A 16660-nucleotide genomic window follows, 5' to 3' on the forward strand; every position below is an offset into this window, starting at 1 on the left:
TTGTGTGATTCGTATGGGGGCAACTGATGTTATGTTGGGAGAGCATTTCTTTCACTCACTTTCCTGGCCATTTATTTTGAACTGCAGGGTACAGTTGCCAGAGTGTCTCCAAATACAGCTAACATGCTTTTAATGGTGGTTCCAGCCAGTCAATGAAGAATTCTCAGTCCTTATCCCAGAAAACTAAGGCCATGTGTCTTCCCACTGAAGACACTGTACGGAACTGCTTCTGTGGGTAGAGGGGGTAGGGGGTTGCTTCCTATATGCTTCCATTGCATTGATTGGGCTTTGGTTTCCTGCTCATTGTAGTGGAGCGTAGTCCTGTCGTTTATCACTATTTTGGACATGAAACCTGGATCCTGGCTATGTTATTGAAGGAGATCACTGCATGCACATTCTTGTGCTGTTTGTGCTGCATTCGCTGATTTGGGAACTCACCTGTCGAAGACCTTCCCGAGCTTGAGGTACTGCGCAGTGCAGAGTACTTCTGGCAAATCCTGTAGTTCCCTTCAGTTTCGTGATGTGGTGTTGAGTATTCTCTTGAATATGCTTTTTCACTTCTGATATGTTGCCTCGTGTTACTCAGTAAATTTAATTCCAGAACTATTTGCTTTTTCCATTGATATGTGTCTACTTTTCTAGCTATCAGCCCAGTTGTACATGTTTTTTTGTGACTGTGCACCCCCTCACACACTGCGACCAAGTGCCTGTGAATATCCACAGTGTTTGCACCCTTCTTCCACAGAAACCATGTTGTCCAGTGCTGTCCTTTATGTTCACACTGTGTGTTGTCTGCTTGTGTAATGACAGCAGATGGGAAAAGGGGCTATGCTATGCAGGAATTAAATTACATTTCTAGCAGTGGTCCTGCCACCGATGGTTAGGCTACAGCACTACGTACTTCCAACTGTAGTGATATGTCAGATCGTGCACCATGAATGATGGGGAAAAAATAGTGTGTAAATCAATAGGGAACATCCCTCATGTATCTTTGGTACATGTCTTTTTTTCCTCCCTTCGTTGATTGACAATAATCAGAGCTTTATCTGAGCTGAGATTAGTAAAAAATAATTTTCAATCAGTTAGGAGAATTATTAATGGGAACAAGTGGTCTTTTCTCAAGGCCCACAATGAATGAAACAAAAGATGGAGCTGTCTTAAGGAAATGTGATAATCAGTTGTGAGAGAAGACTAAAATAAACAAAGGATTGGGAAAACTTTGGAATTGTGTAAAGACATCGTATACTGTGTAAGGAAAGTGTTCCCCTTCCCTGATAAAAGTGCAACCGCAAAGCAAGGAGTAATATATTCAGGGTGTTTCAAAAATAATATATGTATTAAAAAGTATTATGTTGTCAAAGCTATCGATTGTTGCACCAGAGATTGGTTATTGGAGGAACAAATACATTATCTAGTTTATATTCATTGATGCTAGACGTCGGCTGTCTTCTGTTTGCTTGGTTACTGTCACAGGTTGCAAAATGGCTACTCCGCAGCAGAGAGAATTTTGTTTTCTCAAGTTTGTGAATTCCATGATTACAGCGCAAAGATGTTTCGTGTTTGAGGTTCCAAACGGGTCTTCCAAATGCATGAAATATTCGCAGATGGTATCGACAGTTTGTAGACACAGGTTGTGTGTGTAAAGAGGAAAGTCCTGACTGCCCTTGTGTTTCTGACAAAAATGTCACACATATTCAAAATTCTTTCCAGCGTAATCCTACAAAATCAACTCACTTTGCAGGTAGGAGTTAAAACTGCTTACAGCATTAATTTGGCATGTTTTGAGATCTCCATTGATTATGAAGCCATACAAGTTACAGCTGTTAAAGGCTCAGCTGTTACAGGCTGTACGTCACGAAGACAAATGCAAATGTGAAGCATTTTCTGGCGAGCTTCAGAAAGCTATTGACAAAGGTACAAATTTTGCACAATGCATAGTATTCAGTGATGAAGCAACTTTCCACCTGAGTGGATAGTAAACAAACACAGTGTTCCAATTTGTGGATTGCAGAACCCACATGCACACACTGAACACATACAAGATTCACCCAAAATGTGTTTTGCGATATCCCACTGATCTGTTTATAGCCCTTTCCTCTTTGATGGAAACATGGTTAACAATCAGCTATGTCTGGCTACAATACAAAACTGGTTGTTTCTGAGGTTGAATAAGAACAGCTTCATTTTTCAACAAGACAGGGCAACCCCTCACTGCAGTTGCCATGTATGCGAATATCTGAATGAAACACTACTGAGCCACTGGATTGGTCATCAAACAGCCGGTAAATTAGCACTTCTCAGATGGCCTCCATGGTTTCCAGATATGACACCCTGTGACTCCTTTTTGTGGGATTACATTAAGGACTCGGTGCATCAACACTGCCTCAGAACCAAGGAGAGACGAACAGCAGGATCTGTACTGCCATAACATCAGTGATGATGAACATGCTTACTCAAGTATGGGAGGAACTTGAGTATCAATGTAACATTGTTTGTGTCGCTGGTAGAGGACATATTGAACATTTGTAGTCTAAAATTGAGATATTTGTGAACGTGTGTCCCAACTTTCATAGTTGTATTTCTCACAGTTTAATAAGTATATGCATTCAAAATACATATATTCTTTTTGAAGTATCCTGTATAAGAAAACAAATTTTAATAAAAATAATCAGGGAAAACAAAATGGTAGACAAATAAAATTTGAAACTATAAAAGTTTATAATGATGATGGTGATTCCTAAACATAATATTAATACAGTTTGAAAATTAAGACAGTTGCTCACACTTAAAGTGCTATGGGGCAGACACACTAGATGATTTCCTTTTTTCTATAAAAGAGAGATGACATAAAACTAGCAGTCACCTCCTATGGTTCCGTACATAATGGGAACTACTGAATTGAAGACATGACATTTTTGGAATTTTCTATGCTATACTTTCAGCTGTGCGTTGTACAACAAGTCTTCACAAATAAATTGGTAGTTTTTGTAAAATTATTTGATTAGCACTTTGCATTATATAGAGCAGTATTACATGTGTTATTTTACTTAATAATGATCATTATTGTAGATACAGGATAGGTATTTTAACATATCCTTTCCTTTTTTTTGTCCCAGTAGTTGCTGCATTAAAATTAATTAAGAATTTCTTCTGCAGTTGGTGATAGAAATATATTAGGATATTTTACTTTATTGCAGAATTTCCAGAAGTCTTCTGAAACAGTTGTAATGGTTCACTCTTGCTAGTTGGCAATCTTCACCGTCCATATTTTCATATTTCAGTGCTTTCTGTCAACCCATGCAAGTTGTTGCATTCCAGTAAAAGGTGCTTCATAGTTAGTTTGCCTCCAGTGTGTGGAACATCAATCAATGACTGTAAGCCTACAGTTTTTCTATTCTTCTTAATATTGCTGTAAAAACAGAAGTCTCTCTCTCTCTCTCTCTCTCTCTCTCTCTCTCTCTCTCTCTCAGCCCTGTTGTGGAACTACTAGAATGAAATAGTGGTTCAATTAACTATATGCTGCTCCATTCTACGTGCAATGATGCTACCAGCAGAGGATATCGGAGCATCTGGTTAACATTGTGTGACATTCAGGGTCTTATCGTGGTGGTGGTGGTGGTGGTGGTTAGTCATACCTACGACCAAAATTTGCTCCAGTTTTAATTTTTATGTTGGCTCAAATTAGCATTTAAAAAAAAATTACGCTTGTATCTTGTACTGTGGAGGATGGAAAAAATTTGTGTATGTAAATCCTCTGTCTGTATAAGAGCATACTTAAAGTTTAAAGAAAAGTGATTCAGAAAAGTAACTCAAATCCCAGCCCTTTTACCCAGACAATAATCTTACCAACTGCACAATTCAGTAATGACTCCATCCATCTCAAAGCGTTGATCTATCAATATCTATCTCTCATTGTCTATAAAGTTAGTTCCATTCTTCTGCATTGTTTTGTCAGGAAATTTCTTTGTACTCTACATTTTACTGCAACATGAAAGCTTCTTTCCTTTGTAAAACTATATTTGCACCGTGTATCTTTAGTGTATTGATAATATTCAGGGTTTTGATCAGTGGAGGTCTTTACAACATTCAAATTCTTCATTGTATTTTTTACATAGAGTTTGGAAAGTTATGTTTTACCATCTAATGGTTATTCATTGCTCATTTAATCATCCGATGAATTAACTAACAGGTATTCAATGCTCATTCAGTTATCCCGTGGATTAACTTGTTACCTTGTAATTAATAAAGCATACTTCTGCCAGTACATTTTGGTTCCAGAATTGCAAATTTTTCTCCATCAAGCTTAGCTGATACGGTGGTACTGACCTTTCTTCCTTATTGCACCTATTTCAGTGCTTGTTCTGTTACCATTTTCTGCTCCTTTAAATTTTTCAGAGAATGGCTGAATGTAATTGAAACAAAGTTTTGGTCACCATGCTGCCACGTGGTGACTCACATTTTCAGAAAGGCGAAAGATGAAAACACTTAATGGGCCAGTGGTTTTCCTAATCTTTTGCACAGTTACAGTACAGACTTAGATATGAAAAATGCTACTGCCAACTGATGCAGTAGCGAGATACTTCCCTTTGGCCCTACAAAAATATATAAGCACGTCCAGTAGCTTCTGAAAATTTTTGACTTTGCGGTAAAAGTATGCATTACAAGGCACTTATAACCCAATATGACTTCACCGCAATATGTGCATAAATGACTTGAAAAAAATATTAATTTCATTATAATTCTTAATTATGCATCACCCCCAATATACCACTGCAACTTTCATTCTTATTGTTTCTGAAGAAATAATTCATTGTAATGATAACTGTTTGGTGAAGAATTTGGAGTAAAAAGTGAATGGATTTGAACACAGTATGGGCAAACTTATAGTCTGCCAACTTAGGTGGTTGTCCTAATGCTGCTGCCTGATAGCTGACGTTCTTGTATCATATTCAGTAAGTGTACAAAACTCTGAACACCTGTTTCCCAAAAGTGTCAGTGACATATTCTAGATGTGAACAAGAAATGGTTTACGTCTTCCTCTTTGTCACAAGAGTAAATTGGCATATCGAACATACCTGTTCAGTAAAAAATGTTGATTGTTGATCCAAGATTAAGTTAGTGGTTTGAGTACTGTTGTTGTCACGAGAAATCTGATTGTACGTATTCTATAGTGATATTCTTTAATGCAGACGGCGTTTGCACCGTGTATCTGGCCAGTTTTCTTCGAATATTCAAGTGTGACATTTGAGTGTTGTGCTTCCTGTGATTTTCCTACACAACTTTTTTTCATAGTTGCTTTATCTTTTCCTAATCTTGAATATTGCTTTTTGCCTTCTACCTTATGAGTACCAACTATTTCCAATAGTTTATTGTTCCCTTATAACTCCCAAAAGCTTCTGTCCTTGCTCAAAAAATTATCATGATTGTATTTTCTAATGCTATTTCTGCATATGTGAGTATCTTGAAGATTGATACTTCTCTTCTGTCATTGTCGTAAGGGGAAATTTGTATAACGCAAATTGTATGTTTGTTACATATATGGTCAAGTTTTAAACTCATTATGTAATGATCTCATTGTTGTGAATACACGAGTTCATATCCAGTGCTTCTACAGTCTGTTGACTTGATCTTCTTTACTCAGTAGCAGGTTGTTAGGCATTGAATGGACAAGTTGTGTAGTGTTTCAGAGAGGTAATTGTTACTTAATTTACCACCAAATACTTATCTGCAGTATGAAAATGATAATTTTAATGCATCCATCAAAACTGCATCACTAGGTATCTGTTTCATTGCTCCAGTGTGTACTTGTAGAACTTTTCTGTTGTATTTAATCAGCTAGAGCATGTAGAGACAGATGCCTATAGTCTAAGTGTGACTTAACTGTTGCACTGTGTAGCGTAATAAGTGTTACACACTACTTCCCAATTTGATCTGAATATTGCATACACTTGCTTTTCTCTTTCTTCTCCAGGATCTACTCACATTCTTTAGCTATCTATAATCCCACAACTTTCGCATAAATGGTTTGATGTATTGATGATGATGATGACGACGACGATGGTGTGCATTGTTTGCGTATCAATGCGATTTGTTTCCTGATATTGTAAGATCATTTCTTCTGTCTGTGTAATTCATTCTGTGTAAGAGGGAAAGGTGCAGTAACAGAGAAGAAGTAGCTCTTATGTAGGTCCATGAGGAATACAAAAATGAGGAGGAATGCCATAGAGAAATTAAGATGGAAAGCATACTATTTAAAAGATAGTGTAGGAAGGATTAAAAAAACTTACTGAATCTTACGATTGTCTGTAGTGGTAAGTTGGAGATACGCTGCCCTCTAGGTGTACCAAGAAGTATAACATGTAGGTAGGTGACCAGTGCAGACTGCTTGTTCACCTAACGTAATTACCTGTGCTATCATTCTCAAAGCAGTTTTGTTGTGTGGAGCTGTTTTCTTTAGTGTGTCTGAAGTCTCCAAATAGTGACACAAAAGAAAACAATTTTGAAGTTACAATAAAACAAATCTAGGTTTCACACACACTATATATAATGAAGGAAGTTGTATAATCCAATAGTTTCTGCACTTGCGCATAACCTCCGTCCAAAATTTTTTCCGACGGGTCTTGCAGAAAGTGCCACTACTTCTTTAACCTAGTTCACACGACGACACTAGTTTGCACACAAATGCTCTACTGACCACTGTGCTTGTGCAACTCAGTGAAACTAAACCCTTTCAGCTTGTTGCAGCTTACGTGACACTAGTCACACAAGTCTTGAGGTTAGGTGTGTCAACAGTGTGTAAACATAATGAAATATGAAGTGGAGAATGGAGGATAATGTTCGCTTTTTGGTTATCTATGCCTTGCTTAGGTGTTTGTGGGATTTCAATGATTTTAATTACAAAAACAAGCAGCAACATGTTGCTGTGCTTACTTGAGACTGTCATACATGTTCTGAACATAGATCGGTTGACAGTAACTGAGCTGCAGGGCAAAATTCATTAAATCAGGAGCACATACACAAATGAATTAAGAAATACAGGCAAGCAAAACATCTGGCTGTGAAGACTAAAAGCCATTGATTCGAGTTGGACTATTCTGCTTAAGAAAGAGTGTTGACAGAAGGAAAGTCTACACAAATCAGGAAAGCTGAATTCTTTATTCAATATTCGTTTATTTCAAACATCACAAACTGCAACACATTTGTTCAAATTTGAAATGTTGCCGTGATTGCAAACCATTCTCTTTTTAGTAATTATTATTGCTTTTAATGTTAATAATTATTGGTGCTAACAGAAATGCGTTATCACCAACAAAAACAGCATATTGTAGCAGTTCTGGCTACAATGGTTCATACATGACATCTTTGTTCCTTATTCCATTATTAACTCCGTGTAGAAGAAACGTGAACTGTTCTGGTGACATTCAGCTAGGTCATTGAGCAACCAAGCTGATGTCTTTCCTTTATCCTTTCACAGACCCAAACATGTTTCTTATTTCTTTTTTTGTGCAGCAATCCCATTCAAACAAGTATAACTCCACCACAACTCATGCAGCTGCCAAAACTTTCATTTCACACATGACCAAGGCAGCCAGAAAATAATGAAACTGTAATGTACATTGGTGTAGCCATGTCTGTCTAACCATTTGCATGCAACTAGGGTCACAACCCAATGTCCTTGTGTAAAATAGGCTTTCCTCCAAGTTGGCTACAAGTTGTGTTCAAAAAATGAGCAGCGTAGAGAAAGAAGCGTGACACTTCCAGCAAGACCTGCCAATCATTTTACAGGACAATGCTTGGGATGCATATGGTGCAAGTTGTGACTGATTTGTTTGATTGGTGGGGCTGGGAATTGCTGTACCACCCACCACACTACCAGGACTTCAACTTGATTACCAAATTGCAGATAGCACTTTGTGGCATTCGCTTCAGAACTACTATAGAGATTTGTTGGGCAATAGAATGCTCCATGAAGCTATCAATAGAACTGGCGCTGCTAAGGGTATCCTAAGATTTCCACATTGCTGGCAATGGGTTATACACAATGCTGGTGGTTGCTTTGAAGAATGGTAAAACTTTGTATCAAAGTTTCTATTTTATATAAGTTGTAAGTAAATAAGTTTTAACCCTCATACATTACAACATAAAAGAAATTTTTGGTTTGTTGTACTCCAGAGCGTGGGTAGGCAACCAGTGGCCTGTGGGCCAGATGCGACCACCAAAAGAAATGTGGGGGGGGGGGGGGGGGGGCACTGTACTCCACCTGGGGGCACCCCCCCCCCCCTCCCCCCGCTCTGCCCCCCTTTCACTTTTACAGTCTGAGTGCGAAGTTACAGCCTATTTGGTCATGTGCGAGCAGAGAATGTTGTCACGGATGCTATGGTTTTGACTCCATGCACTAGGAGCATTGCTGTCGTGTCACTTATGTGACGAAGTGGCTGGCCTGCGAGCTTACGTAAGTATGCAAATCAGGCTCGCAGGTCACCAATGCCTGCTTCAGAGCAATCTCTGAAACCAAGTCTTACCCTGCCTTCTCTTCCTATGAGTTTCTGGCAGTTCTGTTAAGAGACTACATATGAAATTTGTGTGTGTATCTTTCTTTATCTTTTCATTGCCTTAATGAACAAATGTGTTATGGACAGTAATATAGAGCAGCCTGTGAAATATATACACATACCATTTTTTTCTCCAGTTCATCATACCTTCCAATTCACTCACTTCCAAACTAAGATCTTAACCCAGATATCCATAAACAACAGATGTGTTAGTACTAGTCTTCAACAGACAGCAGAGAAGTTGTTTCACTAGTGAGACTGCAGCTGCCAGGTATGTAGTGCAGACACTAATTTCACACAAATATGTATTGAGGCTCCCAGCTTAAGAGGAGAAAACATTCTTTCTTTTTACTTAATTTTGTATTTTTACAATTACCCCCATATGTGTAGAATTCTTGATCAGTTGCTCCCTTCTATTAATTCTCTCTAGAGAGGCACACTTTAGTAAATTGTAATTGTTGTTAGTATTGGAAAAGTTGCTATGCTATAGGTTTTCCAGTATTTCTCAATGGAATTACATTTATTTATTGTATCTCATAAAATTCTTACTTCAAGTCAAATTAGTCATTTTTACTAGTCACCTTTTTCTTAAGCTGTTGATAATAGTGTGTTTGTGTGTGTGTGTGTGTGTGTGTGTGTGTGTGTGTGTGTGTGTGCGTGCGTGCATGTGTACTTCAAGGTTAATTAATTTTGAAGAGTTTTACATTTCTTCTTTATCTTTCAGCTGTGACTGACTTAGCAGGCAAGCTTGGTGCTATGGGAATTAATAAATTGAATGAACATTTGAACGCATTGGAAACAAATGCCTGTGAACCCACTGGGTAATAATATGATAAAAAAATTGATTTCATTAATATAAAATAATGTGAATTGTATCCGTTTGTTATTTTTATTTACTTTTTCCTTTTGTTACAGATCTCTTCCAAAATCAGATGATAATGCAAATTGCAGCTCATCCTTAGAAAATGATGCTCAGCTGTTAATGGACAACTACAGGTACATGTACGTTATTGAATGCATTGATATTTCTAAGGTTTTTTAAAATGGAGAACATAAGTGACTTTATTATATGTTATGGGAATTGTATAAATATTGTTTCTGATAATCTTGGAAAAGGAAAAGAAGAACAATAAAAATTTAGTTCCACAAGAATTAACTGCAGAAAATCCATGTAGTTTTTAACCTGAATTTTTACTGTAGTGAGAGACAAAAATCCAATCGTCAGTATTAATGGTGGATAAGCAAATACCATTTTTAGGACTGGTTTAGCCATCACGTTTTCAATATCAGAGTGAGCACAAACAATTGGGGTGTCAGTACATAAGATGGGGGAACATCACAGTTTCACTGCATATAATTTTGGTCTCTCACATTAAATGTATTTGGTTTAACAAAGTATCTACCATTTCATCTGCACACAATTTCTTTGGGTGAGATGGCATAGTTGTTGCAAGTGGACTATTCTAATTTAGAAGCAGCTGAGTTCAGATCCCTGTCTTACCATCCTGAGTCAAATTTCCTTCACTGCAAGAAACCAGGGATCCTTCAACCAGCTTGATGACATTTCTTGCCACACTCCTTGTCCAGCTGAGCAGTTGCTTAGTCATTTATGCCATCGATGGGAACAGTTCATAAAATGTCGAACACTCATTCTTTGCATGGATGATGTTTTGAAACTCATCTCTTCTTTTATGTTAAAGTAGTGCTAAAGTCTTATGATTCAATAATGCATCACTGTGGTGATTTGTTGTTATGGAGACAAGAGAAGTGGATTCAGCAATGCTAGAGAGAGAGAGAGAGAGAGAGAGAGAGAGAGAGAGAGAGAGAGAGAGAGGGAGGGGGGGGGGGAGGGGGGGGGGGGGGGAAGGGTCGTTATTCTTACACATACTTAATATTGTTTTGAAAACTGGAATGCCATGTTGCTTAAGGCAGCCATAAAATTTCTTGTATCAGTGAAAATGTAACAGTTCCAAATAATTGTTAAAAATTTAATTTGTTCATGTCTGAAATAATATACTCATTTATGAACTTACCTTCACTCTTTCAAATCCCCTATCCCACGCCCCCCACCCCCACCCAACCTCGTGTTACATCTTTTTCCTATTTCATAATTTCTCTATTGAAATTCAACACCTTTTGTAGCTTCCTTATAGCTTTGTAATCATCCCTTTTCTGTCTCCTCTTAGTGCACTTTCAGTTACTTTTTCATTCCTTTCTGTAGCTACTTCAAGTATTTTATCCTTCTTGCCAGTTGATGATTTGTTTTCATCTCAAAGTATTGGTTTTTCATGTACATAAAATAAGGGAAAGGCAACTACTTACCTGTAGCAAACTTGGGTGTGGAGTGTAGGACCGTCCATCAGGAAACATTATTCACACTACCTTTCGCGCTCTTGCTCTTTTTCTAGTAAAAGGCGCGCATGCACGCGCGCACACACACACACACACACACACACACACACACACACACACACACACACACACGGAGATGCCTAAATGTACACTCCTGTGACTATGTCAAAATGTAGTTTTTCTTATCATTGACTGCTTTCATTGGTGTCAGATATGTTGTGGCTTTCTTCATTTTTTTTAGATTATACACAACGGGAACAACTTGTCTGAGAATTGTGTATTTTCACTGCTGTGTTCTGTAAACTCTTCTTCCTTTTCGCAGGTTTTGTTACTGGTTATAACTTCCTATCTTCAAAAAAATTGTTTGGAACAATTTGGTGATCCCATCAGTACTTGTAACACACATTTCATTGAATAATTTTAGCATGATTTAGCTCATGACATGGAATTTTATATGGATCCATTACATTTTGTTGTGCACATTGTTCTGAAATACAGGATGCCATATTTATCCAGTTCTAGGACAGGGGGAGCAGAACCTCAAAAATCGCAAAATTTTTTGGAAGAAATAGCGAAATATTTGTGACAACCAAGATCATAAATTTCATAGATGATTGTTTCATTCACAGCAATTCCAGTGATGCTGTGAGGTTCCACACCAAGTATCTTGTAAACTGCGACATATTCAGAAGAAACTGCCAATATTTGTAAAAGCTGAGATTATAAATTTCACTGATGCTTGTATATAGAAATACATTGACTTTTTTCTCACCTCTCGTTGGTTAATTGAAAATATCATACCAGATAATGGTACTGATCATGACGATGATGATGATGATGATTGTGAATAGTAATACCACAGACCAACTGCCTTAAATAGTAAACAGAGGAAGAATTGGAGATAAAAATTAATACACACCTTTTTTTTAAAAAAATTATTTCTCCCTGTTTTGTCAACATGCAGATAATCAATAAATGGCTTAAGTTTATCCAGAAATAGTGTTAACTCTTTTAGCCACATAATTGAAATCAGTGAAACGGTTTGTCATTTTGAGTAGTTAAAAATAATATTTTGTCAAAGAGTCTCTTTAATTAAGGGATTGTCTTATATATTCAGGGTTATCGAATACCCAGATAAATACTGTAGGTTATTGTTTTTCCTTGTTGCCACTGTCTAGTTTTCCTCCATTATCCATAATTTTTGGCTCATTGTGAAATACCTGTAGTTACAAGAGGTCCATCAGCAGGTGCTACTGTCGCTGTGGATGTGTCGCGACAGCGACTTAATTGCTTCAACTGTATTATTGATTTTTTTTAACATGTGAAAATTAATGAGTAGTTCATAAAGGTTTGTGAACAATAAGCTTTTACAATTTCAGATTCTTATCAGCCCAGGGCCTGATGACAGTCCCCTCAGCCTGTGATAGTAGTGACTGCAATAGCAGTTCAGCTGGCAGTGAGAATACATCTACCATTGTGAATAATAGTGCGAGCAGCAGTAAACAAACTGAAGAACAACAACACGTGCTCTTGCCAAATACTGAACTATTAGTTGCAGAGAATGGACCAATAGATCCAAACATCCCTGTGGAAGTGGAGGTAGCTGCTGCATTGCCCATGTGAGTAATCACTTCTAATTTGTTTTAAAATCAAACATAAATTGAATAGGTGATGGACACAGTTTATAAGAGTAACATGTCACCTGAAACACATTCTCTTCCACCGAGCGGGGTGGCGCAGTGGTTAGATACTGGACTCGCATTCGGGAGGACGACGGTTCAATCCCGCGTCTGGCCATCCTGATTTAGGTTTTCCGTGATTTCCCTAAATCACTCCAGGCAAATGCCGGGATGGTTCCTCTGAAAGGGCACGGCCGCCTTCCTTCCCCATCCTTCCCTAATCCGATGAGACCGATGACCACACTGTCTGGTCTCCTTCCCCAAACCAACCAACCAACCACATTCTCTTCTGATACGCAACGTTCTTGGAATCCTATCTACTAGCTTCTGACTTACAACTTTGTCCCCCTTGACTTTTAACTCTGTCATGAGAAAGGTAAGCATACTGTGCTGCAAGGAAAGATTTATGCTTTGAACCACAGGTTAAAAGAAAGAGTTTGAATTAACTAAGATAAATCTGCATAAATTATTGCAGAGTGGCAGAGAAGTGGAAGAAATTGGTTGGTTTGCGGTATTTAGTAGAAAAAAATTGCACACGAATTCTCAGGCACCATGACCGAATGAAAAATACAATAAAATAAAGTGTCACTGACAAAAAAATCTTTAAAACAAATTTTCTTCAAATTACAAGTGACACGCATTGGTTTGTGTTGCCATCAGCAACTGTTATCGATAAGAAAACTGCCACCAAAAGCTACTCGCAAATAGCTGGTACGTATTTCAGCACTGCTGATGGCATAGTTGGTGCCGGGACGCCAGCACATTCAGCAACACTTCCAACTTGATCAGCAGACAAGGTCATTGCTCTCACTCAGCTGCAATCAAGGGCTCGGTCACCTGTTCAATGTCGTGATGTCTTGTCTTGACTCCAGAGACTCCATAGCAGCAAACATTGTGCTGCTTTCATTTAAGCAGAGCCTGTTCAGTGGTGTCGCTTGGCGCGGCTGCCAGGAAATTCGAATGTTATGTGGTCGCAAACAGAATTTTCCTATGTCCATCATGTCACGTCTTCCCTCCACCAAAAAATCTCTCTTGATGGGAATCTCTCGGGAGAAATTAAAAAAATATATGTATTAGGTTTGCCAACTGACAGTGAAATAAGTTATAACAAAAATACTCACTAACAACTGAACAGTTCCAGCAATGTATGCTGTTTAACTATAATGCTGAAAGGCACCCTCCTCACCACCACCACCACCACCACCACCACCACCACCACCACCACCACCCCTGACCTTCCAACAATCTCAACTCAAAATGAGGACAACTAAGGCTGAAGAAGACTTTAAAATACAGAACAAGTTTCTTAAAGATATGTAACTCTGCTAATGAGGAAACCAAAATGCAATATACATTTAGTATACATTGTATTTAAAATGGGGAAAGATACAAGAAACAGGTAAACATACTGTGAAGACTTTCTCGACCAGATGTCATAGCTGTTCTGTGCTGTATGACTGTGGTTGAAGTAACTTTTTGGCTCATGTTTTGTCCAGAGCTGTGCTGGACATTCTGGAGGTGCTCCAAAAATGTCCAACATAGCTCTGGACGAGACGTCAGGATCTGAAGAGTAAACAGTTCATAATGTTAAATTTCGTGGCAGATTAAAACTGTGTGCATGACCAAGACTCGAACTTGGGACCTTTGTCTTTCTCTCTATCTACTGAGTTACCTAAACCCAACTCGGGACCCGTCTTCACAGCTCTATTTCCATCAGTACCCCATCTCCTACCTTCCTAACTTCTGAGCAGCTCTCCTCTGAAACTCCTGGGAGAAAGGACATTGCAGAGACATGGCTTACCCACAGCCTAGGGGGATGTTTCCACGATCAAATTTTCACTCTTCAGTGGAGTGTGGCGCTGATATGAGACTTCCTGGCAGATAAAAGCTATCTGCCAGACTAAGTTTCGATCTTGGGACCTTTGCCTTTGTAGGGCAAGTGCTCTACTGGCTGAGCTACCCAAGAAAGACTCATGATCTGTCTTCAACGTCCGAGTTAGCCTCATTTCAGCACACAGTTTTAATTTGCCAGGAAGTTTCATATCAGTACACACTGTGCTGCAGATTGAAAATTTCATTCTACAGCTCATAACATTATTTTTATTTTCAAAGGTAAAATCTCAAATCAGACATTCAGTGCAGAAACCTAGGTAATATTTTATGCACATTCGAAAACCGGACAGTATTGTTAGTCATTCAAAGATCTGGCCTCTTCAATTGATATCTTTAGTGAAGTCATTAATAGGAGAATTATCAGTCATAAAGAACTTCCTCATTACATATGTGTCCCATGACCCTTTCTTGTCCACTTTGTACATGAGTGTCATGCTAGCCTTTCTCATCCACCTTGTATGTGTGTTCCCTGTCGCCCTTTCTTAACACACATCGTACAGCTGTCCTCTTCTTTGCAAGCCTCTCCCACTTCCCTTGATCACTCTTCCTCTCTTACGTTCTTTACTCTGCCTCCTTCCCTCCCATCGTTTCTTCATTTCCAACAATTACGGTAGCTGTAGTCAGCACATTGGAAGGCTATCCCTAAACAAGAATCATAAATGAAACTACTGAGGAAGTGCAGAATGCAGATATTTATGGCTACATGTGTTTGAAACATCTTTTGCAATAATATATCAAATGATTTAGTACAATATTTAAAAACTGCCATTGTATTCCAACAGAAGTTGCTTTTAATCGATGACCATCTTCAGTCGATGAAGTTTTTCTTCAGCAGTGAAGCTTACAAGGCATACGTCAATAATCACTTGTTAGCAGTAATATCTAATGCAAACAGTAATGTTAAGACATACACAGTTTGTCCTTAGTGGCATGACAAGGTGACCAGTGGAACAGTAAGACATCATTGACTGAAAATGATCACGTTATTGAAACTTGCTTTTGACAGAATAATACAATATTTTTAAATACATATAAGCTGTCGCATACAGCTCACGCAAAATATTTTATAGTACAATGTCTTCCACAAAAAGAATTTCTGGTAAGCAAAAAATTTTGTCTGGGTGTATTCCATGAAAATATATTGTGTGTGGAAATAAGTGCTTCAAATAAAAACCATAATCTGTTAATGCTGGACCAGGTCAGATTAACCTGAAGAGAGTGTGTAGAGCGGAGACAAAAGCCAAGTGAAATACCAAGGGGAACTATGTAAGGAATTCAGCATCAGAACATAAATGAGACGAGGTGAAGCCATCATACTTGCGGTTTTTAATATGGTACTAAAGAAAATAATTCAGAAATTGAAAAGAGAAGGCAAAAGTTTGAAACTAAATGGAAAAACACAGTTATTGGGATATGCAGACGACATTGCAGCCATAGCGGAGTAAGAGGAAGAGATGGCAGAAACCATAGAGGACTTAGCAAAGAATCCAAGTAAAATTGGACTGAAGATTAACAGGGAGAAGACTGAAATGAAAGAATTCCCTAACAAGCTCCATTACAGGTTGGAATATGGAACATAGCCAGGGTGGGAAATTTAAAATATCTTGGTACCTGGTTCAACAGGCATAATAACCTATAACACGAAATTAAATTCTCAATGGGTGCAAAACTTATAAACTTATCACAGTCTGAAGCAGATTCTGTCATCAAAAAATTTCTCAGCTAAGATCAAACTTAAAAGCCTATAATGCAGTGGTAGTATTGGTATTGTTATATGGGTCAAGAACCTTAAGCACCAAGAGAGAGAGAGAGAGAGAGAGAGAGAGAGAGAGAGAGAGAGAGAGAGAGGAGAGGAGGAGAAGAAGAAGAAGAAGAAGAAGAAGAAGAGAACCTATTGGTCTTTGAATGGAAAATTATGAGAAAGATGATTGGACCATTCCACAAAGAAAACACTTGGAGACAAGAAAAAACAAGAACTGTACAACATGATGAAACAGCTGAATATCATGGGGAAATGAAAGCATGGAGAATTAGCCTGGCATGGCACATTGCCAGGAGGTCATACACATGCCAGGCCAAATCTGTGTTTACAGGAAAACCTGGAGAACTTGTGCAGTTGGAAGATTTTAAAGTGATGGTAAGATGAACTACAGAAGGACCTTCAGCTGCTGGTTGTTCATAAGA

General features: G+C 38.3%; 1 protein-coding gene across 5 annotated transcripts in view; it reads left to right on the top strand.

The window, feature by feature from the left end:
- Positions 1-16660, top strand: part of LOC126414524 (serine/threonine-protein phosphatase 6 regulatory subunit 3) — a 191317-nt gene that overhangs the window by 164105 nt on the left and 10552 nt on the right. For 4 of the 5 annotated variants that reach the window (XM_050083356.1, XM_050083352.1, XM_050083354.1 and 1 more), the window contains 3 exons: positions 9277-9373; positions 9468-9554; positions 12284-12523. In XM_050083356.1, the coding sequence (XP_049939313.1) occupies positions 9277-9373; positions 9468-9554; positions 12284-12523 (424 nt within the window). The remainder of the gene's footprint in view (positions 1-9276; positions 9374-9467; positions 9555-12283; positions 12524-16660) is intronic. The other variant, XM_050083353.1, reaches the window with a different exon arrangement.

This window comes from Schistocerca serialis, chromosome 1 (genome assembly GCF_023864345.2).
Source record: "Schistocerca serialis cubense isolate TAMUIC-IGC-003099 chromosome 1, iqSchSeri2.2, whole genome shotgun sequence".
Classification (NCBI taxonomy): Eukaryota; Metazoa; Arthropoda; class Insecta; order Orthoptera; family Acrididae; genus Schistocerca; species Schistocerca serialis.